We start from the raw sequence: 24636 nt of genomic DNA on the forward strand, positions 1-24636 counted from the left end.
CAATCGCTGTATCGCGTGAGTCCTGAGAGGAATGTTCGATGGAATGGTGAGAGGAATGCTTGCGCAGGGTCCGGAGCCAGGGGCTCCGGCCGACACACCCCCTCAGCGGTTGGAGGTTCCTAATTAGGATGCGATGAGGCTCGAGATGTTGACCATATTCAACATCTTGACAAATTCTTGGTGTAGTGGTTTTGGGAGAGCCTTGGTAAGTCCGTCCGCAGGCATAGATCGTGAAGGAACCCAGGTGACTCGTAAGCGACGTTGTTGAACCTCTTGACGTAGCCAGGCGCGGTGTACGTCGACGTGTCGTAGCTTAGTGTGTATCATTGTCGTCTCTTTGCTTAGTAAATTGACTGTAGAGCTGTTGTCACAATATATTTCAAGGTCCTCCTCAGGGTTGAAATCAATGTCTCTAAAAATCCTCTTCCACCAGTACAATGACTTGGTGGCTTCGATCATCGATATATATTCTGCTTCAGTGGTTGATAGAGATATAATGCGTTGTTTCCAGGATCTCCAGTCAATCGGTCCTCCGTATAGTGAGCAGAGGAACCCTCCGGTGCTCTTTCGGTCGTGGGCGTCGGCAAATGCAGCGTCTGCAGCAGTAAGAAACACCTTACTAGCTTGTATTAAGCTTCCTCCGTATTCTAAAGCCAGGAAACGCGTGTTGTAGAGATAAGCAATGACCTGATTAGCAGCGCCAATATGTGTAGTAGACGGATTGATGAGAAATCGTGATAGTACGCCATGTGCGTAGGCTATATCCGGCCGGGTGCAGGTCGCGGCGTAGCCAATTGAACCGACTTTTGACTGATATTCATGTATTTGGCTGGGAGATGCTATTTCCTCATTGGGAACTAGCTTCTGAGTAGGGAGCGGTGTCATTGGCCACCGTGCAAGGTCATTTAGGTGGTATCTCGCGGCAATAGCTTCAATATATGAATCCTGGGAGAGCCAGATCTTCTTCTGGGGTCGGTCACGTGTCACGCGCATCTTAAGGAACCATTTCAACTCTCCTATATCCTTTAGTTCGTATTTTTCTTCAAGCGCTGTGGTAAATCGGGCTGCTGCGGCGCGGCCTTCGTACGTTGGAAGGTTGACGATTAGAATATCATCAACATAGATAAGAACCAACATAAATTCATTGGTAAAGAGGCATTCTTCGTCCGGAACAGGTCGTAAGCCATGTGCTTTGATGGTTGCAGATAGATCTTCCTGCCAGAGTCGTGGTGACTTCCGTAGCCCATATAGAGCTCTAAGGAGCTTCCAAACCTTTCCAGGAATGCCATGCCCTGGTGGCATCCTTGTATATACAGGCTCGTATAGTACAGCATTCAGGAATGCGTTGACAGCATCTCGTTGCTTTGAATCGAGGTCATACATCGCTATTAGAACCGTAATCATTCGAAGAATTCTCGCTGAAGCGGTTGTAGCACGATTCTCCTCTTCACTGCGTGGTTGTAGGTCTCCGCGGACCACGAGGCGTGCCTTAGCTTTAATATAGTATCCATCCTCGTCGAATTTGTACGTGAAAACCCACATAAGTGGAAGGATCTGGCGGTTCTGCGCCTCTGCTTCATCCATAATAATATAAGACTTCTTCCGCTTAATCTCTGCTAGTTCGCTCTGTATAGCTACTAGAAAGTCTTGACCAAGTAGATGCTTCTGTGCTTCTGACCAATTGCGTGGCTCTGGAGGCATCTGAGTTCGATGAAATCGTTTAGTTGTTTCGATAGCATTTATCTGGGGATTATCGATGTACGGCAATTGGAAGTAATCATTATCGATGTCTTCAGCTTCAACGTATTGAGCTTGGAAGTTTAGACCATCTCTGCGGGTTCTGGTTCGACTACCAGTAATAATATTCTTCTGCGAAACATCTGAGCCAGGCCACCATGGCGCATCTATCGTATCCTCTTCACCCCCTGAACCAGTATCCGCAGCAAGGGGATTCAGACGTGTGGATCGTCGTATAGGCTCAGTAGCAGCTTGCTGGAGCGATTCCTGAAGTGCCCAGCTTGGTGATGGAGGATCTGGCACCGGTGGGGCTGGTGACGACGAGGTATCCAAGCGGAGCTGTGTCGGCAGCTGTACAGGGGTCTGAGACCCCGTGGGTGATGTCTCTGGTGTAGGGTCATCATCCGGGAACGCTCCAGGCGTAATTCGTTGCGTTGGAATGTTCTGTGTTGGAGTCGGCGTTGCTTCCGGACTAGGAAGGAGGGGGGGGGTTAAAAGTTGTTCCCGTGCGGAAAAACGTTGTTCCCCGCTTCCGTCAACCTTATTTTCAATATTAATTGACCTCCTACTAGTGCCCTGTGACACCCCCTCAGCTTCAACCTTTCCGTACGACGTCAATATGGCACCTGGATCAGCCATAGGTAGCTCATTCCAAGCGTCGTGAACAGCAAATGATGGGGCGACTTCTACGGCCAAGCGAGGCAGCGTAGTTTTGGAGAAATCGGTTGGTAAAGGTTGCAGAGGATTATAACGAGATTCTTCCTGAAATACCACATCTCTGGCCCGTACGACCTTCTTCTGAGCTGGCAACCAAATGTCCCATATGTTCGACGCGTCGTAAGCCACCAAATAGCCTAGCTTAGCGCGTGGTTCGAATTTCATCGAGCGTTTGACGTTGTCACGGATATACGCGGCGGATCCAACTGTATAGCAGTTTGAGATGTTGGGCTTCTGACCTGTGAGTACTTCGTACGGGGTCTTCCAACCTAGACGCTTTGTTGGAGTCCTATTTAGTTGGTATACTGACGCCTTGACCAGCCATGGCCATAGTTCGTGTGGTAATTGAGCAGCAATCCGGATTCTTCGGGTTCTCGCGATAATTACGCCTCCAGATCGTTCTGCAAATCCGTTCTGCTCCGGCGTGCCCGGCACGCTTGTCTGGTGTATGATCCCTTTACCTGCTATAAAGGTCTTGAAGTCCCTCCCTAGGGATACCTCATTATCAGAGAAAATAGTCTTGACTTTTCGTTCCCACTGGCGTTCAACTAGCTGGACGAAATCTTTGATCTTTGCTACACATTCATTCTTCTGGTGATGTGTATACGCAAAGTGCATGCTGGTGACTTCGTCGTACAGATGGGTAACGTATCGATGACCATTCAGCCCGGGGTCAACGGTAATAAGGTCAAAATGGACCCTTCCAAACGGCTCTGTACCCCTGCGCGCATCTCGTCGAGATATCTGTCGATCTGCTTTAGCTATACGACATGTATGACAGCTAGCCTCTCTGAATGACTCTCGCGTTGAAATGTCTGTTATTTCAATGCCTTGAACCACTGCAGGGAGCTTCTCCAAAGCTTCAAAGCTTATATGTCCGTAGCGGTCATGCCACCGCTTCATATCCCCTTTTAAAACAACTGGTTTCGAGGATGACTGGACTGGGAAGACGGCGAGGTCGCGTGGGCGGTTGGTTTCAATATACCAGAGGTGGTCAGCATATTGGAGGTTGCAGAATATCTCGCCTCCACGTCGACGTACGACGTCCTGCTCGAGGTCTGGGAACACGCCCGCCTTCCGCATTGCACCGGCGGAGACGATATTAGTGTGGAAACCAGGGATATAGCGGACATTATCAATTGACATCTCCTTCCTGTTTTGGTTAGGTCGGATCGTCACTGTTCCAATGCCTTGGACATCCGCGCCAGTATTCCCTGACTTGATGTATTCCTCATGGGGCCTATAGCTGTTAAACTATTCAAGGTTGTTGCACACGCTTATTTGACCACCTGTATCAACGATCCAGGAGTCTTCTTTTCGTATGTCGACTACAGAGGTCGACATTACTGCATTGGTGAGAACACTAAACGTGACCTTATCATGGTTGACGCTTGCGGAGTTATTGGATGACTGGTTGTTACCAAGGTAGCGCTTCAAGATTCGACCTTTAAAGCTATTTGCCTTGATTTCCTTTATTGCACGATCAATGACTTCAGGATCTGGTTGGTAGTCCGTTAGACAACCTTTAGCATCCTTATTAACGTGCCAACAGTCCTTATAGAAATGGTTCTTGCCGCATACACATTTTGGAGGTTTCTGGCGGGAGTTTTGACCATTTGGTTGACCTCCAGAAGGTTGTCGACCATCAGATTGACCCTTGAAGGTTCCGTACACAGCGTTATGTGCTTCTGGAGTGTTCTGGGTGGTCAGATATCGTCGAAATCCTGTCGTGAGCTTGAAAAGGTCAGCCCTGTGTCCCACATTCATTATATCTTCAAGATGACGATCTGCAAAGCCAGGAAACTGATGCTTTATTCCATCCAGGAAGTCTTTCTCTGCTTGCCAGATATCCCAGTGGTCCCCGCGAAGCTTCATCATTAAACCTGCAGCTGCTTCGAACTCGGTGATCCAATTATCTATAGGTCCAGCATCAACCTTGCTGTCCTTCGCGGCGTTGTATTGAATTGACGCGCTAATCTTCTGTTCTTCTAGTGATGGAGCAAAGTCGTCCTTAAGCTTCTTCAACAGGTCGTACAGGTCGGTTGAAGAATATAAGCTGTGCGAATCCTTGAGCAAACGACTAATTGACGACGTAATCTGGTTGTGTACGATGGCTCGTCCTTTCTGGAAAAAGATATATCGACTGTTCTCCGCATTGAATATCATCGCTCGATGATTATATCGCTGTGTTGATTCATCTAAACCAGGTGCCTCAGGGATAGCAGGTTGTCGAGGCACCACGGGTTTTGGTACGATATCGGGATTGATATATTCCCATATCCCTGCAAGAATTGCAGATGTCTGTATAGCTTCATACCACAACCGCCAGTCGTCCTTGCTATTCAAGACGACTGAGACCTTGACGGCTTGGCTATGAAGCGAAATATCCTCCATATCAACGGACCGGAACTGCACTAGTTCAGGGAAAGTTTCGCGCGCAATTAGCGAGGTCGGAATAGCTTCGTATAAGCCTATTCAGGTAATAAAGGTCTAGAGGTAGGTTCTAGGTAATAAAGAAGAATATTCCTAGCAACCCGGGCTCATAACTGTCGACCGGGCCGTTGATCGAGGTGGAGGATCTGAAGAAGTTGAGAGGTCTGTCATTCTGAATAACTGGGGAAACGACACTATTTAAACACAGGAATCGACTAAGCTAAATAAGGAAACAGGGGCTATTCAATATTACTACTCCAATCGCTGTATCGCGTGAGTCCTGAGAGGAATGTTCGATGGAATGGTGAGAGGAATGCTTGCGCAGGGTCCGGAGCCAGGGGCTCCGGCCGACATATATCAAATACCATATGCCAAGTTAGAGTTGATCAGGCTCATCAAGATACCAGGTTGGGTCCCCTTCGCCTTGTTCCTTCGTAGAAAACCCGTTACCAAGATACTGGAATCGGTTCCTGCTATTCAGGTAGGTGTATGTCCAGTCTTCGCCCCTGAATCCTTCGAGCATATGAAAGAAGTGGATACGACTGCCCGCATGTAGTGCTGTGACAGGGCCGTCAATTGTCCCACTCTTAAACCAGGAAATGCAATTTCCGCTCCATGCCGTTCGTGGCATAAAGGTCTGGGTGTGTTCAAAGAAGTTATCCACAGCAGCTTGAGACGGCGCTATAGCTTTGATGTTCTCTGTCTGGCATTTCCTAATGATACGCGTGAGGTACTTGGCGACGTGCTCCGTGATAGTAAATACACTCCCATGCCCAATAGGTGCATTAGGTCCGAGGAAGGCTGCCATGTCCGTTAGCTTCGAACCCAAAAACAACAGCCAAAAAGCTTACTGAAATAGTTGGGAAAGTCAGGAATCGCGCATGACATGTATGCCCGGGGAATTTGACGCGACCATATCTCTTGCAAATTGCCCTTGGGCCCGATGATAGGGAACCGAGGCGTAAATGAAACATCGAACCCAGTGGCACAGATGATGGCGTCAGCCTTGATTAGTTCCCCCGTGGTTGTCTCCAAGCCGTCCCCGACGATCTTGGTGATTGAATCCAACACCACCCTGACGTTAGGCTGTTTAAGTGCTTCAAGATATCCAACACCGGGTGTGAGACGCCGACAACCGAGAGGAAAATCAGGGATTGTTGCGTCACAAAGACGTTTATCCCCTTGTAATGCCTCGCTCATATATTCTCTTGCTTTTTGTTGCATAAGCAGAGCAAATTCAGTGTCTTTCAACGTCTGGCCTCGGTTATTATTTAATTAGTACAGATTACAGGACTCAACTTACCAATGGGAAATTACCATTGACAACTTCTTCGACAGCCTTGACGAATTTTCTGTAGAAAGCCGGGTCTTCTTCGAACCTCTGGATCTGCGAAGGGGGGAATGATTCGTTGTCACTCATTTCGATCTCATTGAGAATACCACCACCGCCACCTTGAGCTAGGAGCTGAAGTCTGGATGGGACAATCCATGTTGGCTCTCGGATAAAGTGGACCACTTGACTCGATTCTGCGAATGATAAGCATTAAACAGTTCTCGTACTTGGGTCGGACAATAGCTCACCCTTTTGTAATTCTGGCAAGATCTGGACCCCCGAGGAACCATTCCCAATCAATGCCACCGTCTTGTTGGCAAACGAGAAGTTTTCTGGCCAGTTGGCGCTATGTACCAAGTCGCCCTGGTAGTCGTGCAAGCCAACGATCGCCGGCCATTTCCAATTGCTGGTTCAATTAGTATCCGGTACAGTCGGCGGCACAAGAATACTGACTTCAGGATTCCGCAGCTATCAAGGAGAAAGTGGCATTCGTCATCAAGGACCGTCCCCTCATCTAGGTTGCGCACCTTTAGGTGCCACGTGCCCTTCGACTCGTTCCATTCTGCCCTTTCAACCTGGTGTCTGAGTTTAAGGACTGGTCTCATTCTCTCTTCTTCACATACTTGGCATAGGTATGCTTCGATCTCAGGGGCAGAGGGAAAGAAGCTAGACCATCGGGGATTTGGTCGCCAGGAAAACTGATAGTTGTGCGAAGGTACGTCGCATTTGCAACCAGGATAACGATTCTCGTACCATGTTCCCCCGATTTCTGGATTCTTCTCGTAGACAACGTGGTCATAATTCTTGAGATGAAGCCTCAGAGTGCGGATCATGTTGATACCACTCATGCCTGCGCCGATCCCTATAATCCGGACATGGCGGCTAGAGCCCAGGGGTGACTCGGTGACTCGATAATTAGATGTTGGATGTGGCGAGGGATTATTCTCACCAGCAGGACTACGCAGTTGGTTGGCCAGACTGCTCAGCCTTTGCGATGCCATGTTGGAAGTGCTAAGGGGAGAACGTTGCACAGCGTGACGTTAGCAAGGTGATTAGGGTAAGAGAGGAGCAGTAAGAACAGTCATTGACGAAAATCCCTGGGTGCTAATTTAAGGTGCTTAAACAATAAAAATCAGCGAAGAAATACCGCGTTTAGATGGTTTATGACATGGGTTACTATTGATCTTGACATTGCAATAGCCGAGCGCCGAGCCACACACTCTGCAATCGGCATGTATTCTATAGGTGCCGACTACCGAGCGAGGCAAGAGGAGTGACCTGGACAGTCTCAATAGCTTTGTTCAACTCTCGAGAGCCAAAGTACAGTTGATTGACCCTCTTGCCGAAATGGCTTTATGGGACTCAACCGGAGTTGATGAAGAGGATCCGGCTGAAAGGGAGATAAAATGCTCACAGTGGACGAACCCTCTCCAATCTCCATCATATAACAACAGTGGGATTGCGTCCTTAATACGGATTGTTCCTTGACTATTCGCGGCTTCGTGCACTTCGTGGTTTCATATATGTCCTTAACGTAGTATTTTTTAAGTAGAAAAATCCTAGTAATCAGTCTTCCTATCCAGCTCGAACATTATGAACGGTGACTAGCATTTACTCGGAGCCCTCATATAATGATTTGACTATCCAATCCACCAATCAACAGTTCAGGTCATGTCAAGTCCACAGCGTTGCGTTCCCAATCACCGTCTGTTCTTCAGATAGTATACCGGAAACCTGGTAAGCCCTCCAAGACCTTGCCAGTCCTGTCCGCCTTCCTATTCTGAAGCCAAAAAAAGAGCGCCAGTCCGCCAGCCAAGACCATGTTCAAGGCCGTGCATCCGAACGCTGCATAAAGGCCAGGTCGATATGTAGGATAATCCTCCTTACGGAACATGACAGAGCCGATGATACCACCAACCCCTCCAAACACCGTTTGTATCGGAACTGCAAATTGCCTTTTGCTTACCCCCACAACGTTATTGGCAAGGAAGGCCAACGCCGACGGAATGGCGCAGTTACTACCAGCGATTGCCAGGAACATGCCCGAATATTGGCATGCCTGATTGTTGCCCCATCCAATCATGGCTAGACCTATGATATGCAAAATCGAGTAGCCAATAATGAAAGGGGAGCGGAGGTGAACTTTATCGGCGATTATTCCAGTGAATATCGAGACAATTGCGCCAAAGACGTAGGGAGGCGTTGTCAATATCTGGCTCATCGCAATGTTGAAACCAAAGCCGGCCAGGATTGAGGGGGAAAAGAATGACAGCGCGTATGTCGTGGCGGTGGGGATCATCAACATCAACGAGATGACGTAGACCTTCCAGTCCAGTGCAGCCTCGAGAAACGATTTCATGGTGGCTGGTTCATCGAGGACCTCGCCACGGTCTGCCGAGAGACGTTGGCGAACAATGCTTAGCTCCTCCGCGCTGAGCCACTTGGCTTGTTCGGGAAACTCTGCGACGAAAAGGAAGATGGGCACCGCCAAGGCCACCGTGACGATACCAGGTATAATGAAAACCCATCTCCAAGCGTTCAAGTTTCCGAGGCCGTCCATGCGGCTCAAGCCGTACGAAATTATTCCTGTGAAGCCTGACACCACTGACCCAAAGACAAACCAAATGGAGAGGCGCTGCTGAACTTCGTACCGCTTATACCAGGATGAGATGATGAATATGCAGGCGGGCTGGGTGGGACACTGGTCAGCTACCGCGCACAAATCGCTCAACCTTACTCACATTGAAACCGCCCTCAAAAAAGCCTAGAAGAACACGAAGCCCGAGCAGTTGACCATACGTATTGACGAATCCAAAACACAGGGCGATGGCACCCCAGCAGGTGATAAGGACTGTCAAATATACTTGTGATCCGATACGTTTGATGATGGCGTTTGAAGGTATCTCAGTGAGGATATACGTGACAAAGAAAACCAGTAATGCCACGTTATACCGATTGCCCGTCAGCCTGAGGTCGATTTCCATACCCACAAGCTTAGCTGCAGCAATGTTGGACCGGTCAATAAGAGAGAGGGCATAGGTGACGCACAGCCAGGGCAAAACATATAAGTCGATTTTCCGGACCAATTTCCGCTCCGTTGCGGCAGATGTTAAGCTTTCAGCAGTCGAGTATGGGTTTCCCGAGTCTTCGATGTGGACATTATCCACCATCTCTGCCACCATGTCATGCTTCATGTCATTTGACATTTTGCACTACTATGGTAAGAGCTTGTCTCAGTTGTGCGGTGGAATTTGTAGGAAGGGATGGGTATTTGACAGCGACCTCGGGTTTTCAGGGGAGAAGAAGACAGAATCCTGGGAAATCCGGGGTACTCTGCAACTAAATGGGGTAGCGTGATGTTTGCCTGGGGTAGAGTGCTGCCACTCTAGCAAATATATAGAAAATGATAGATCGGACAGGCATTAGCCTCGGCATGATGGCACTCGGCAGATTCTCACAAAGCCGGGACTCAATATGCGGCGGTGATCATGAGTACAGAACACTAAGACACGTTTGCAGAGCTTGCAGTCTAAGCGCAGCACTTTCGCGTAGACCTCTCCCAGTGAAAGGTTATTTTGGGGGAAAAGTGGTCAAGTCAATGGTCGTAGGAGAAACCATAAGTTAAATTGCTACGTGAGGATACAGTACTTGTGGATTGGTACGCGCACTGTGCTCGGCCCTGGCGACGCTGATGCACACATAGCGTGGAGCGTTGAGCATCCCCCGAGGTTCCAGCGACTCGAAAGCTTCCCGAGCAGAGGTTAACGAGTTCATGCTTTGAAGACGAATAGGCATGATGTAAGACCGTGAGTTCACGCGAGCTTAGCGCCCTCTGCTTTCTGCTTCTGCTTTTCCTCCTCGAAAACCTGTCCAGCAACCATCAAGGCATCTCTTCCGGCTGGTACTCCGCAATATACCATAGCGTGTCTACAGGCCTCGCATATCTGCTCCTCGGATAGCCCATTCTTCAATGCCGCTCTGATATGAATCTTGAGCTCTGGAGCTCGATTGAGAGCAACCAGCATGCCCAGGTTCATCAGAGCCCGGTCCCTGAACTCGAGGCCAGGCCGGGCATAAGAGGAGAAGCACACCTCTGCAATGTATTCTGCTCCGACCTTGCCTGGCAGATCATCACGCTACACGCCTGTGAGCCTACTGCCTGGGGATTGCTTGTAACGGGAGGCGACTCACAGCTTTTGCTCTCAGCGCGCTAAAGAGCTCTTCACCGAGAAATTCCTGCATCATATTCAACCCCAAGAGCTGCTTCTCTGATAACTGAGACATTGTGGACAATCTTGTGATGGAACGTGACGTGGCAACGGAGCACTTGCACGGTGTCGACAATCGAGAGATGCTAAGTGAGAAGATGAATGAGGAGCCGCGTCGCGTAGGCTCTCACCCGCCTTATGTGGTGCACTGAATGCCCCGCATCATCGTTCTAGATCATTGAAGCATCGGCACAACGACCTGTGCCGAACCTGGCTGAGCTACCGAGATACCGAGGGGCGAAAATGATCGAACAGCTGCTTGCCAAGTCTGCTTGAAAAGTGCTTGATGGCTCGGCACTTCAAGAGCTATGTTGTGGCATGCACCACAGTCGACCAAGTAGTTTGTGTGGCTGAGATCTAGTATTAATTGGGTGATTGGTGATACCGGATTTGAAGATCGAGAGGCCTCTTTGCCAATTTCTCGCTCTCAGTTCAGACACCAAAGTAGACGGCGGAGCATGCTACAGTTATTCTTAGCTCGATACGTTGTTAAAATGGTTGGATGCACGACAAGGAGAGAGGTTACACTGATATCATAGATCTATGGTGAAACTATCACCGCTGCTGCCGAAACCATCGAGCGGAAAATCCATAAGGAGCATGTCTGCCAAGTCCATGTGAGCTGAGCTTGAGAATTCATACATCTCACTGTCGCCTAGTTCGGACTGACTTCCGCCAATATAACCGGTATAATCCGCGTCGGCACGTAGCAGAGTTAAAGCGCTAGAAAATTCGTGCGGGAAAGGGAAGAGTTCATCTAGGCGGCTTTGGATGCTTGATGTAGCTGGCATCGACCGGATGTCAGCGTCATTCGACTGCCTACCAATGGTGCATCCATTGTCTGGGCTCATTTCTGTCCGAAGTCGCCGTATCTTCCTTAACACGAGGTCGGACCCGCCATACCGACGGCGCATCTGACTGAGGACACCGCAGATGATATCAACCTCCTCTTCGCGAGACGTATTCACATCTTGCAATTCATGTGGATGGCATATCAAAGGCACCGCCGCCACCATGCAGAAGAAGCCGTGGATCTGGAGCAAGCGAGATGTTTCCTCCCGGCACTCAATCTCTTCATACAGCCTTGCAATGCATGAAGCAGCAGCAAAAGAAGAGCATGCTATTTTCCACGGAAACCGTGCGCTGTCAAGTAATTGCAAGAGAATAATGGTGACAAAATACCATATGTGCAGCTCGACTAGGGGTCGCCAGAAAGCGCGCCTTGCGTTGTCTGGACCAAAGAGTCGAAGCTCCTCCGGCAGATTTCGAATCCAGTTACATAAGCCATCAACTGACTTCTTTGCGGCATCGGAGGTCATGCGCGACCGGTCCAGGCTTATCTTTGTTATAGTATCAAGTATCCCAGATAACTTGAGTGCCTGCAGGAAGACCATGGGACGGCGCCCCCGACTTGGGAAGTCTTGTTCGGTGAGGGGCGGTATATCAAAGTCTGGTAGATGACGGAAAGCAGAGGGGCGGCCCCAGCAAGCGGTTGCTAAGCGATCCGAGTTCTACGTATCTCGTTAGCCAGTGATACTCCGGTGTTGAGGGTCAATTGATTGGGCACAAACAACTAGCAGCCAAAAGATTCGACGAATGCATCCCGGATTGGTGTGTTGTTGATATGTAGAGTTCTTGTGTAGGCCCATCTGAAACGCCAGTCGGGTGCCTGTGCCTAACCAATGCCATGGCCCGTCTAATGTTATCTTATCTGTAGAAATCATACTATGACACGTGAGGAGGCACACTGTCTTCAATATGGCGACGTTATCCGCCTCATGGTTGAGGTATATCAGCGTTTTGACTTTTTCATACTGCGAGCGGCAGAACAGGACCATTTCCGAATTATGCTGCGTCATGCTTCCGGCAAGACATACAGCCTGTTGGAGCAAGACGGAAGCTCCAGAGCCAACGAGATCACTCTCATCCACGATGGGATAGAATGGATGGACATTTTGGAAGTAGGCATCTGTTAGGGCTCGGAGCATGCTTGGTCGGGGTAAGACATCTGCCTCAGTGAGGCTGAGTATCGAACGCGTGACATCCAAAGACTGCGGATAAGTAGCAGCAGCGTTCACCCCCTCGGCCAGAGGATCATAATGCATGACCGTTGCATGAGATATGAAGCCCTTCGGTAGTCGGGTATTTGTGGAAGCGGCTCCGTCATCGCTCGTTGCCCTGGTAGGCCGAACTAACGTGGTTGAATGTCCATTATCCAACGGAACCCCGGGAGCCGAGATTCCGGTAGATGCGGGCCTCCGGCTGGCCGGCTTGCGCCTCGTACGTACTCCATCCCTGCGACTAAAGGGAGTCAATCAATCGAAAGGTACAGCTAATGCAGTAGGCAGTTCCCTTACACACATGGATGGTTGACCCGGCGGCAATTGCTACATATTTTATCGGGCTTGTCTTGCAGGTCGCATCTTACCTAGATAGCATATTAGTCCAGGACAGCAATGAATCAACAACCAAGCTTACCTTTCGGGCATGGCATTCAACACACACGACATGTGCGCGATCCCTTAACGGCCGAACCTGCTCCATCTCCTGGACTTGATCAGATTCTGTACTCTCCTGGGCAGGAGCGACGTTGCTGATGTAGAGTCCGTGCCGCTGCTGTGAGTATCCGGTTGATGGCGGGAGACATCTCTCTTGCGTCAGGACTTTCGACTCGACACGATGCGGGGAACGGAAGTCCTGGGCAGCGTCTACCAATTTCCTTGGGTCGCCAGCCACGATCGTGGACCTTTCGGCCTCGGCATTCGGTACTCGGCAGAAGCTAAACCCACTGAAGGACCTTTTTCGGGGCATTGCATTGCTTTGAGAAATGTTGGCAGCGCGTGTGTACGAAAGTTGTCATGACTTTAATAATAATACATTACTGCTTGTACTATCAAATCTAAACATTTTCCACAATCATCCACATACCACCCCTTACTTTTTTATTTAATCTTCGTCATACCTTCGTTTTCAGATGACCTGCACTTTTAATTATTTCTTTTTATCGGAGTTGGAACCCTTGTCAGTTCTAACCACGTTCCTGTGAGAATTTGCAGCCCTCGCTTCGGCGTCCAAGATGGAAAACCGGGTTTCAGTCACATTCATCTCCACTGGCCGTGTGAGAATGCGAAAGCCCATGAGTGGACAGCCGATGAGCCACCGAAATGCCACTCTTCGGCTTGTACGTTGCTTCACTGGCGAATGGACGAATTGGTTTCCCATTGGCGTCTTTCTTGTCCAACACCCTGATGGGCCAGTTCTCGTCGATGCCGGCGCTTCGCCTCGATGCATGGAAGCGGGATACTTCCCGACTCTAAGCTACTTTGTCTCGATCCTAAATCAACTTGAGGTCTCCATGGAGGATGACCTTCTCAGCCAGCTCTCCAAAATTGGAGTGCATCCGAAAACGCTACAGGCTATCGTACTCAGTCACCTTCATCACGATCACACCGGCGCCCTTGAGGATCTCGTCAGAGAAGCTCCCAATGTACCTATTTACGTAAACCGCGATCACTGGGAAGCTTTTGGTAAAAGCCCAAGATATGCTGCTATGCAAGGTTGCGCACCGAATCACTGGCCAGAAAACTTTAGCCCGAGGTTGTTGAACTTCGACGACAAGGCTGTTGGGCCATGGTCAAAGTCGGCATCAATCACAAAGGACCAGTGCATTCTTGCAGTTGAAACTCCTGGCCATGTTCCGGGTCATATTTCGATAGTTGTGCTGGACCGCGGAGGTCAAACCAATTCTGAAACGACATACCTGCTGACAGGAGATGCTACGTACAATCTGCAGTTGTTGGAGAATGGAGAGCCCGACGGTATCAATAACGATCCCGAAACAGCATTCAAGAGTCTTGAGCTTATTAAGGAGTTTGCAAGGCAGCAAGACGTCGTCGTTCTTCCCAGCCATGATCCGGATACGCCCCATCTGTTGCGAGAAAAGAAGATCTACAAACCAAAACCCGCTTAGCATTGCAGGCATGCTTTGTTTTGTTACGCCACTAGGTAGTTTTCTGTTAGAAATGAATTCCTATTGTACTAGAAGGTCCTTTTCTAAAATAGAACCCAAATTCAGCAGGTCAAGTATCGCATTCTGGAAAGAGTAGTTAGTGTAAGGATCGCTTCGCAAAGTAGAGGATGTGCCATTCTAGACCACGTCTGAGTCGTTGAAGCCGCCTTCAAAAATAAGCCAGAGCCCGACTCTTGGATATACATGGTGGTCAGCTTTGAAGCGAGAGCACCCGCCACGGTAATCTTATAAGAGAGATACCCCGTGAGGTGGACCGCAAGTAACTACTCAAAGTCCCAATCCGCCTTGGCCAACCCCCACTCATCACACAAATCCCCCAGCCACTTGGACACGGGAATCAACCGCTCAACCCCGTGCTCAGCAATAACAGGCACCACCCTTTTCCACGCCCGAACATAGCTCCGCGTATCCCACGGCTCCAGGTGAACCCAGTCGTGCAGCTTGCTGCATATATACGGGGCACCCGGCGTTCCAGCTCGCAAGTCACCCAGGCACTTATCACAGAAGTCCATATCGTAGCAGTATTTGCAAGCGTTGAACCCCTTGTCAAAGTCATACGTCTCCCTGCACCAGTTGCAGAAGAACGAGTTATCGTTGAGATGGCGGTATCCGCTTAGGAGCTTGGAGATGCCCGTCCAAGCGGCGTGCTCGCTGCTGTCGGGTTCCGCTGCGGCGAGAAGGCGCTCGACTTCGGTTGAGGTTTTGGTGAACCGGTCCTCGTGAGTTTCATCTGGATGGCACTCCTTCTCGAAGAATTCTACCAGCTGTGCGCGGGCGGCTTCGAAGGCGGGTTCTTCATCCTCCAGCAGCGCCTTGAGAACATCGAGATTGAACCACTGCCCCGGGAACAACATACAAGCCTTGTAAGCATTCTCAAAGTCCCCCGTGTGCGTGAGGAGATGACGGATCGACGCAAAGCCCTCCCAGTCATTTCCAGCCTCGTCGTCGACAAGAATGTTAAACGCAGTAACCATATCGGCCCGCAGGGCCTCACGCGCTTTCTCCCGCTGTCCAGTAAGTGCGTACAGAGACGCCAGCAGAGCCGTGACGGCTCGGGACGCTCTCTCGGACTCGTGTGCCTGTCCCAGTTCCTGGAAACCCGACTGCGGGTCCGAGTCCCGTTCCTGGATTATGCCTTCGACGTACAGCCGGCCCAGAGAGCTGAGGCAGTGCTGTTCAACGTACACGAGCTGGTCGTTTTCTTCGAAGCCGACTTCTTCGCGGACGGTGGCCAGACCCGCGCGCCAGGAGGTTGCTGCCTGCTCTAGGTCCTCTGGGGTCTCCTGGCGGAGGTAGTAGAGTGCGGCGCCTTGCAGGAGGTGGAACGTCGCGAGCTCCTTGAGTTCATTCTCTGCGCGGAATTTGTCGATTGCATTTCCCAGCTCCGTGTTGAGGGTTGGCCAGATGTCAGGAGAGGATTCCATGAGAGATAGCAACACTGTAAATATCGCGAGCATGTCGTCCCACGCTTGATCGCGAACGGTCTTTCTCAGCATCGAGACAAGTAGCGAGGAATCTGTGCCTGGGACTGTCTGGGTCGCAGCCTTTTGGATGATCGAGGATGCCTCTTCTGTTATCCCCTTGGAAGCGGAGCGTGTGGCGAGGGCGTACAGGATATCCACATTCGAGTCGTTCTGCTCGTATGCCTGCTTGTAGTACGGCAGCGCGTCCTTGGGCTCACCCTGGAGGTCACCCAGAGCGTGAAACACGCCCGCGAGTCGATCCTTGTCGATCGGATCCTGGCCTTGGAGGATCGCAGCGGCCTGAAGGAAAATGTGTTAGAATTGGTCCTCTAGTATGTTTTTTTGAACGGAACGTTTAAACCGCAGTACCTTTTCATACTGCTCCGAGGCAGCCTCCGACTCGCCCAAGCCACGATACGTCTGGCCGAGGCGGATGCACCAGGTAGCATCTATTTCTGTCACGCCCAGTGCCTGCTTTGCCCATTTTTCGGCTTTGACCACTTTCTCTACGACGTTGTCGTTTGCCGTGATGTATATCTCGCCGTCGTCGGGTGTTTCCTCGACGGACTGCTGTGCCTCCGCTTCTGGTTCTTCGTTGGCGTCGGTCTTTTCCTTGGCTTGTGGAGTACCCTACAAAAAGTGAATGCGTGGTCAGTTGTACGATCCAGGGGAGGAGTATACACGGGGGAAGAGAAGGGGAGAAAGATACAACGCACCAACTGAAGGAACCCCGTCAGCCAGTCCGAGGGTCTCGAGGTCTCCCATTCGGTGGCCTGCAGCCAGTTGCGCGCAATCATGGTCATGATCGGAGTGAGCAGGCTGCGGTTCCGATTCTTGCCCTTTTTGATCTCCGCGAGCCATCGTTTATCGCGTGCTCCCAACCGCGCAATCGCCACCGGATCGTCGAGCCAGTTCCAGAAGATGCCCATCTCGTCATCCGACTTGTACCAAATTGACCACGGACAGATCTCCCAGTTGGTCTCGACGAGGTCGCCTTCGTTGAACATGTCGTACACGTGCGAGCCGATGTACTGCTTGTCCGCCAGGGACAGCTCATCGAGCCCCTCGGCTTCGTAGAGAGCTTTGAGATGGTCCGGGAGACACATCATCATATACTTTCCGGAGAGCTCGCCTTTTTGCTTTTCCTCGCCGTTGGGCATGAGGAAGTAGTCGAATGCCTTTTTCACAATCTCGAAATGGACGTCGATCCGGTAGATCTGGATTTTGCGGTTGGCCGTCTGGGACAGGTCCGCGTCCGGCCGGAACTGGAAGCCGTTGGCAAACGACGAGTGATGCGTCAGGTCCCAAAAGAAGCGCTGGACCGCCTTGATGTCGCCGTTGGTGATGGTGATGGTCGCGGTGATTTTGGGATCGTCGACCGACTGCCGCGGGCGCACTCGGTCGGCGACGACGCATTCCTCGACGTGGTCTCTGAGCGCGATGAATTTCCCGCCGTAGGTCAATGTGAAGATCTTGGAGTATTTCCCGGTGATCTTCTGCGCAAGCGGCTGGAGCGAAACAGACTTGAAGCGCATGTACAGGGCGGCGGCCAGTTCGTCGAGGTTGAACCGACCGAACCCGGCGACGGTCCAGATGAGCAGCTCGTGCACTTCTTCGAGCTCGCGGGGATTGAGCACGGCCTCGAGCGTCTCCAGCTCCGAACGGACCAGCGCCTTGGGGTCTGTGCTGGATTCCTGCAGGACCCGGTTGAGCTCGTCCTCTGTTCCGCTCGAGGCGACGATGGCTTTGATCTTGCCGAGATCCTGCTGGACCGTTGCGTAGCAGTTGTTGGATCGCTTCAGCAGGCGCTCTTTGACCGTCTTTCGCCTCCGCTGCGAGTCTTGATCGGATCCCTGGAACAGGTCGGCCTTTTTCAGCTCCTCCACGACGAACGCGCTGATGTCGTCGTCGTTGTATTGAGTAATGTCAATACTCTTGGCCGACACAGAGCTCAGCCACTCCTCTGCGAAGCTCGTCGGTTCACCACTGATGAGCACACGAACCGGATTCGCCTTCTCCCCGTCCGAAGCAACGGCACGCTGCTGGATCGCCTCGAGCAGCCGTTCAAGCTCCTCCGCACTGAGAAGACTGACCGAATCGAGCAGGATATAATGCATGGCATTCCTCGCCGGAGCGCCAATGCCCAGAGACGTCCACAGAACCTGGCAAGAAGCGTCTTTGAAGTAGTTCTTGTCCTTGCCCGCCTCGCCGCACACGCCCGCGACATGCTTTGCATAGACGGCGTCCTGCTCCGCCATTTGCATGCAAATCGACTTGAGCGCCGTCTCCGGCCGGTTGCGGTCGCTGTCGGTTTTGGTCGCGATCGAGAATGAGTAGTACCCCAGTAGCCCTCGCTCGGCCTTGGTCGCCGAGTTGCGGGCCTTGACGTCCTGCGCGATGGCAGAGACGATGAACGATTTCCCTGTGCCTGGTTCTCCGGTCAGGATGAGAAGCGGATCTGCGCTACTGCTCCGATCGAGCCACTGGCTATATGCATCAAGCTCGTTGAGCCACTTGCCGCTGCCCTTGACCGACGTCTTCCACATGTTGTCCCGCGCATCCACCACGGTCGCAACATCCTCTTCCTTCTGGCCCAGCTTCTCCTTGATGGCATCGAGATTCTTCTTCCTCGCATCGTTCAACCCCCGCTTATGCTCCGCCTCCACCAACCCCGTCACATCCGTCTTGATGACCCTGGTCGCCGAATCAATCTCCCCAACGGACGTCTTGATAAACGCAACCCCAACACTCGTCTCAAGCGCAACCTCCAGCGTCAGCGTCGCCTGCACATTCATCTGATCCTGCGTAAGCTTCTTGAAATTGTCCAGCTCCTCGCGAACGGACCCCTCATCCAGCAGGACCCGCTTCGCATTCCGCTTGAAGCTCTTCCACCGGCCCTCGCGGTGGATGTTGATGCAGTTCGCGCAAATGTCGACGAAGCTCGTCATGACCTGGTCGATGGAGTTTCGCAGGGCGTCGTCGACGCGTGTGTTTTCTTCCATGCGCTGGTAGATGCGGAATTGGGCCAGTGCGGGGCCGACCTCGGCAAAGATGGCGTTGATCTCGCCGTGGAACTCGGCGACTTTCTTGGGGATGTCGAGGAGGAAGGAGAGGGCGTTGAAGCAGAGGTTTGCGGGGCCAAAGACCTGTTCATTATGTTAGAATTGTCTCGCGGCGAGAATGGTGGATGTGTTTCTTACCATCGACGCGCCCTCGGCCGCAATCCCCCCAAGCAGCTGGATACAATGAATCATCCGAAACCCAATCGCCTTCGCCTTTGACGTATCCGGATCGTCTTCCTGCGCGGCATAGTGGGCGTCCAGCGCTCGTCGCAGGTCATCGGGGGTCCGCGCGACCCCATCGAGCCTCTGGCCCGTGCGCTGCTGGAACCGCACGATGGTCTTGTCCCAGATCTCCTGCACCGACGCCGGGCCCGTGGGTTTGGATTCCTCGGTCATTCTGTACGGGTTCCGGGTTGAGTCGCGTCTCGCGTGGACAGAGTCACAGCCATGTGGGCGTGGGAGAATGGATTCGCGGACGTGGGGGAGTCGCTGGAATTTATGCGCCCGTCTCGTCTCGTCTCGCCTCGTGTCCTGTCGTGTTCGGCGCTAAGCCCTCAGCCTCAAAGGCACGATTGCGGCTGACTCGGTGAGTGACATCCAACTCATCCAATCATTAACGCGTCCTTCTTTGCTAGGACTCCCCAGCTTCCCGACGTGCGAGGTAAGCGCAAGGCTGCTGATTGATAGACTCGTTCGCAGGCCAAGTCCTTCTCCTTGATCAACTCTCACACGGTCGGCGGTATGCCTTGAAAATTGTTCTGCTACCTCTAAAGTGATGCAATACATCCTGATTAAACATGGTGATAAGCGAAAATTACAAGTTGTTGGCCCATGGATTGTTTGGGGGAAAGAGCGAGGGGTAAGCGATCACAGCGACAGCGGCCCGCCCCACGGCCCAGTCCGCAAGCCCGCTCAGCCCGACCAAATGGCAAGGGTGAGCATGCAATCAGCCCAATTTATCATCCAATATGTCCGCGTGGGGCTCTGCAGCTGGATTTGTGGAACAAGGATACGTGGCCTGGGTTAGATCCGTATAGAAAAAATTGTTGAAATGCTGTTAGTTTTGATGCATTTTCAATTTACTCTCGATCATTTGTAACAATGCATGTATTATTTATAAGCTTAATCATCAACCATGGATAACTAAGTTAATTAACTAGTTAAGTTAACTAAATAAATATTAGTAACCTGGCTTACAAGGTACTGATCCACCAATCAATCTGCTTGCTCTCAATTAATACCCTCTTCAGCAGCAGGTTCAATATCCCGTTTCAAGTTGTCGCCAATATACGCGATATCTCCAGGTGCGTCAGAACCAGAGAGAACAAGCCCGTCGTCTTCGTGGCCCCGAACTTGTTTGTGGTCACAAGGCAGTCAAGATAAGGGGCAATGCCCAAATGAGCAATCGTCCACTCCTGAGCATCCCGCCGGGCCCTCAGTCACCATGACAATCTTTTTGCCTAGACCAGCGAGGTTCCGCAGTAAGGTGCTTCCATAGGATATGTATGTCTGTCTGCAAGAGCAGCAGGCTGTGCGTCCGGTATGCGCTGGCATTGGGAGCTCCGCAGGATATTATGGATAGGTTGTAGGATGGATGTAAGAGAATATCCACCCCACCATCTAGACAATAGATCTGCGACAAGCTTTCCATATCCCTGCTGATTGCTGCCTACCAGAAAAGCGGCGTCATGCTGACGCCTAAAACACCCGCTTACTAAGCTCTTTGCATAACTACAGCAGCTCATCTCACCCCACCCCCACAATCTACAGTATTTACAACACATCCCCGAAAGCATCTAGACTCAACTAAGGGATGCGCTCAGCTCCAATATCCTTGAGCGCGGGGCCTATAGCCCCGCTGCTCGAGCACGTCCGGAGCACGCTCAACTTCGACCCGATGCCGTGGATCAACCTCGGCCTGCTGCTTCTCGGGCTAGTCACCTCACTGCGCTCCGTGGGAAATGTGCTGTACAGATACGCGGAGAAGAGCTGTCTGGCGACAGTCGTCGTGCAATCTGAGGATCCGCTGTATGCGGATGTGGTGCGGTGGCTGAATGATACCGTCTTTGCCGAGCGGAATTTCCTCAGCGTGCTGGCCGAAACGGAGAATCGGGATATCCATGCGGTTATGGGCGGTCCTGAAAGGGCCAAGTGGGGGAAGAAGATGGAAAAAGGTGGTTGGGGACCACCCCCACCGCCGCCGCCACCGAAAATGGAGAGCGGGCACCTGATGAACTACCGCGAGGCGGACGACACATCCGTCATCGAACTGAAGCCGTTTCAGGGGTCGCGGCTGTTCCGCTTCAGGTCGCGGTGGATCTACTTTAAGCATAGCCCGTCGAGCCCCGAGAATCTTGGCCGAGCCGGACAGGGATCCAGCTCCGGGTTGATCGAGAGCAGCCCGCAGCTCACACTACAATGCTTGAGCCTTTCACTGGCCCCGCTGAAGGAGCTGCTAGACGAAGCCCGTGCACACGCCCGCCGAGTCGCAGTCTCCAGCCTGACCATCTACCGCACCCGCCCCGGGAACCGGGAGATGCTCCGCTGGTCGGCGGTCGCATCACGTCCGCCACGGGACATCGCAACGGTCATCCTGCAGCGGAGCAAGAAGGAGAGGATCCTGCGTGATATCAACGAGTACCTGCACCCGGCGACGCGGCGGTGGTACGCGAACCATGGGATCCCCTATCGGCGCGGGTACCTGTTCTCGGGCCCGCCGGGGACGGGCAAGACAAGTCTTGCGTCAGCGGTTGCGGGGGTGTTTGGGCTGGATATCTATGTCTTGAGTTTGAAGGATCCAACGATGACGGAGCCGCACTTTATGAGGTTGTTTTCGGAGGTGCCGGCGAGGTGTGTGGTGTTGTTGGAGGATATGGATGGGGCGGGACTGAAGAGGGAGGAGACGGCGAATGTGCAACGCACGAGGGAACGCCATGATCGAGATCGGGATCGTGGGGAGAGAGGAGAGGGTGACAGAGAGAAAGCGAGAGACAGAGACCACGACAGAGAACGAGACCGAGCGCTTCTAAACACCCTCTCCTCGCAAACCGTACCAGCAATTTCTCTCGCCGGCCTCCTGAACGCCATTAACGGCGTCGCCGCCCACGAAGGCCGCATCCTCATCATGACCACCAACAACCCACAGGATCTCGACCGCGCGCTCATCCGACCGGGCCGTGTGGACCTGCATATTCGGTTTGAGCTGCCGAGCCATGAGGAGCTCAGGAGTTTGTTCCTAAGCATCTACCGCGATACGCCGCTTGATGTGGGATTGTCGGAGTCGCCACTTGAGACTGAAAAAGATAACGAGAAGATAGAAGTGCAAAACAAGGGAAACCTACCGACAGGGGCCGAGCTGGAGGCTCTGGCGGATAGCTTCTCTAAGCGCATACCCCAAGGCAGATTCAGTGTCGCAGAGGTGCAGGGCTTCCTGTTGCGGTATAAGCGGCAGCCGCACGAAGCTTGCGAAAAGGTCGGTGAGTGGGTGGAGGAGATGGACGAGACCAAGTCTATGGACGGCTAGTATTGGATTAGATCGTCAAAAGCTTATGGATATAACACAATATGGTACTTGGAAGACCTGTAAACAGACAGCTGCACATACCCAGAGCAAACCCTTGCTACCACATGGTGTTGTCTGCGACCAGAACCCACCCGACAGACTTACGGCCTCAACCAACAAGTAATGGGACGGCTATCCCGAACACATGGGTGGACACTTCCAAGCCCGCAGGTAAGCCTAGACGTGATGGTTTACTGCCCACAAAGGTTTGCGAATTGGGGGTTTAAATCAACTCTAGGCGCTTGTCAGCGCGGAACTCGAATGCCCGAAGGTCCGACACCACTCCCTCGGTAGAGATAGCACCGACTATCTAATAGGTGAAAAAAAGTAGGAGCTAACGAGATAAGGTGTTGACGTAGGTGCCTGAGGCACCATAAGCGTGCGAGGCGAGGTCACGTGCTGATCCTCCACAACAGATCCGCCTCCGCAGTTCCGTATGTAGAGAATCAAGCATTTCCCCTTGATATAAGGGGGCAACTTATGTGTTTTTGAAAGACTGTAGCTTTCTGGAGATGGAATACAAACGGACCCTTTGGGTCCCTTCAGTAGCAAAGAAGTGGCCAAGTCAGGGCCCCTGCACCAAGATATATATCGGGGGAAGCAACACGTCCTATGCCCACACCCAATCTTGAACCAACAAACCCTGACATATCAACCACAAATGCTTCTTTCGAAGTTTCTTGCAATCTGATCCAGATTATTAAAGATAAGCAAGTTCGTAGTCACTTCCAGATCTCCCCGGACTACAGCAAGACAAGTCTACGAGCGATTGCTTCCGTCTCGAAAAAAGTATAGAGGGATAGATAAGACGGGCTGTGCAGGAACTAGGTGGCAAATTCTGCAGTGTGCACAGCCCATGTAACCTGGACTGATAGCAAGCATTTAGCCAAAAGCTTGTACCCAAGGCCTAGAGCGGGCGACGTACTCCCGGTGATATGTGATGCTTAACAAAGCCGAAATCTCTTCACCGTCTATCTAGCAGAGACTGATAATTGTTGTATGGTCGTCATTCACCTCCTGTTGAGGATTGAGTAGGCCATTATGAATGAATATGAGCAGATTTATGATCTACAGCGTGTTCGAGTGTTTGAAGCGGGTGATGGGTGGGCTATTTTGCTTCTCGACGAGGACGATTGACTCTCTTGTATCCAGATCCGTACCGGTTCGTCGGTTGGCCTGTTTATGAGAACCTCTGTGTTGAGATAAGCTCTAGATAGTTGTCGTCATAGTCGTGAGCACCGCCCGCTATGGTGTAGAGAATTCCAGACCCTCAGGACCACATAGAGCACGCACGTTGTGCCGGGCGATCACGCTACCAGCGATGCACCCGTCGATCAGTCGTCTAGATAGAGCAGAAAATCTCATCACTGACAAACTCATAGTGCCCCACTAGCGTAGGATACTAAAACAAAGCATGTCACCGTAGCAAGGTAGCACCAAGAGTGCGGCTGCAACGCTGCGAGAAGAGCCTGAAGTCGGAAAAACAGCTCCGGAAATTACAAGAAGCGCTGGCGGTTGGAGGAATCCTTCATGTGGACCCAATATGCACCGTCCAACCACTCAGAAAGCGAGTTGGTAAACCTCGAAAGGGTTTAGCCATGGAACATTCGAATCCTTCCACGGCTTCTATGGAGACGTCTAGCACGGTCCACAGTGTTGCCCGGGTGGTCACGGTGGTGGGATCGTGCATGTGCCAAGTGGCAGGCTGAGCGGCTACAGCCTAGCTGGACTAAGTTGATATGCCCTGATAGGGAATAGTGGGCTTGTGAAAAGCGAGGGAGAAAGAATCCGTTCTCCATAGCGGAGTGCCCAGAACTAAGTGCAAGTGCCATGAGAGTCTGGTAGACCCTATTTGGGAATGGTGGGTTTGGAGGAGAAAGGATCCATCTTGTTGGCCGGTTGGGCGGTCTGGACTCTGTCGATGCCAAGATCTATTATCTACAGATGGCAGGTGAATAATGGGCCAGAGGAACTGTCAGTCTGTGACTAAGAGGCGGGCGAATATTGCTCTAGCTAGGTCGATGGAGACCG

General features: G+C 51.8%; 7 protein-coding genes across 7 annotated transcripts; 2 read left to right on the top strand and 5 right to left on the bottom strand.

Moving 5' to 3' along the window:
* Window positions 1-5263: 5263 nt before the first annotated feature.
* Window positions 5264-7221, bottom strand: BJX68DRAFT_259698 (flavin-containing monooxygenase; the record flags this gene model as incomplete). Its single annotated transcript, XM_071043748.1, has 5 exons — window positions 5264-5688; window positions 5739-6141; window positions 6191-6414; window positions 6448-6626; window positions 6674-7221. 5 exons carry the CDS (start codon window positions 7219-7221, stop codon window positions 5264-5266), a joined length of 1779 nt encoding a protein of 592 aa, XP_070892373.1.
* Window positions 7222-7934: 713 nt separating this feature from the next.
* Window positions 7935-9426, bottom strand: BJX68DRAFT_274253 (major facilitator superfamily domain-containing protein; the record flags this gene model as incomplete). The annotated part of the gene is made up of 2 exons (XM_071047625.1): window positions 7935-8909; window positions 8962-9426. 2 exons carry the CDS (start codon window positions 9424-9426, stop codon window positions 7935-7937), a joined length of 1440 nt encoding a protein of 479 aa, XP_070892374.1.
* Window positions 9427-10032: 606 nt separating this feature from the next.
* On the bottom strand, window positions 10033-10504 carry BJX68DRAFT_259700 (carboxymuconolactone decarboxylase family protein; the record flags this gene model as incomplete). The annotated part of the gene is made up of 2 exons (XM_071043749.1): window positions 10033-10356; window positions 10412-10504. The coding sequence occupies 2 exons, from the start codon at window positions 10502-10504 to the stop codon at window positions 10033-10035; spliced, it is 417 nt and encodes a 138-aa protein (XP_070892375.1).
* Window positions 10505-11021: 517 nt separating this feature from the next.
* Window positions 11022-13299, bottom strand: BJX68DRAFT_273214 (Zn(II)2Cys6 transcription factor; the record flags this gene model as incomplete). Its single annotated transcript, XM_071047390.1, has 4 exons — window positions 11022-11999; window positions 12237-12789; window positions 12846-12916; window positions 12967-13299. The coding sequence occupies 4 exons, from the start codon at window positions 13297-13299 to the stop codon at window positions 11022-11024; spliced, it is 1935 nt and encodes a 644-aa protein (XP_070892376.1).
* Window positions 13300-13380: 81 nt separating this feature from the next.
* BJX68DRAFT_274254 (N-acyl homoserine lactonase family protein) lies at window positions 13381-14458 on the top strand (the record flags this gene model as incomplete). Its single annotated transcript, XM_071047626.1, has 1 exon — window positions 13381-14458. Exon 1 carries the CDS (start codon window positions 13565-13567, stop codon window positions 14456-14458), a length of 894 nt encoding a protein of 297 aa, XP_070892377.1. The 5' UTR covers window positions 13381-13564.
* A 323-nt stretch (window positions 14459-14781) lies between these two features.
* Window positions 14782-19439, bottom strand: BJX68DRAFT_273216 (uncharacterized protein; the record flags this gene model as incomplete). Its single annotated transcript, XM_071047391.1, has 4 exons — window positions 14782-16281; window positions 16351-16611; window positions 16698-19127; window positions 19182-19439. The coding sequence occupies 4 exons, from the start codon at window positions 19437-19439 to the stop codon at window positions 14782-14784; spliced, it is 4449 nt and encodes a 1482-aa protein (XP_070892378.1).
* Window positions 19440-20819: 1380 nt separating this feature from the next.
* Window positions 20820-22584, top strand: BJX68DRAFT_250021 (P-loop containing nucleoside triphosphate hydrolase protein). The gene has a single exon (XM_071042196.1). It carries the CDS (start codon window positions 20857-20859, stop codon window positions 22564-22566), a length of 1710 nt encoding a protein of 569 aa, XP_070892379.1. The 5' UTR covers window positions 20820-20856; the 3' UTR covers window positions 22567-22584.
* The last annotated feature ends 2052 nt before the right edge of the window (window positions 22585-24636 follow it).

Source organism: Aspergillus pseudodeflectus (assembly GCF_044049435.1).
Source record: "Aspergillus pseudodeflectus strain CBS 756.74 chromosome Unknown BJX68scaffold_103, whole genome shotgun sequence".
In the NCBI taxonomy this organism is placed as follows: domain Eukaryota; kingdom Fungi; phylum Ascomycota; class Eurotiomycetes; order Eurotiales; family Aspergillaceae; genus Aspergillus; species Aspergillus pseudodeflectus.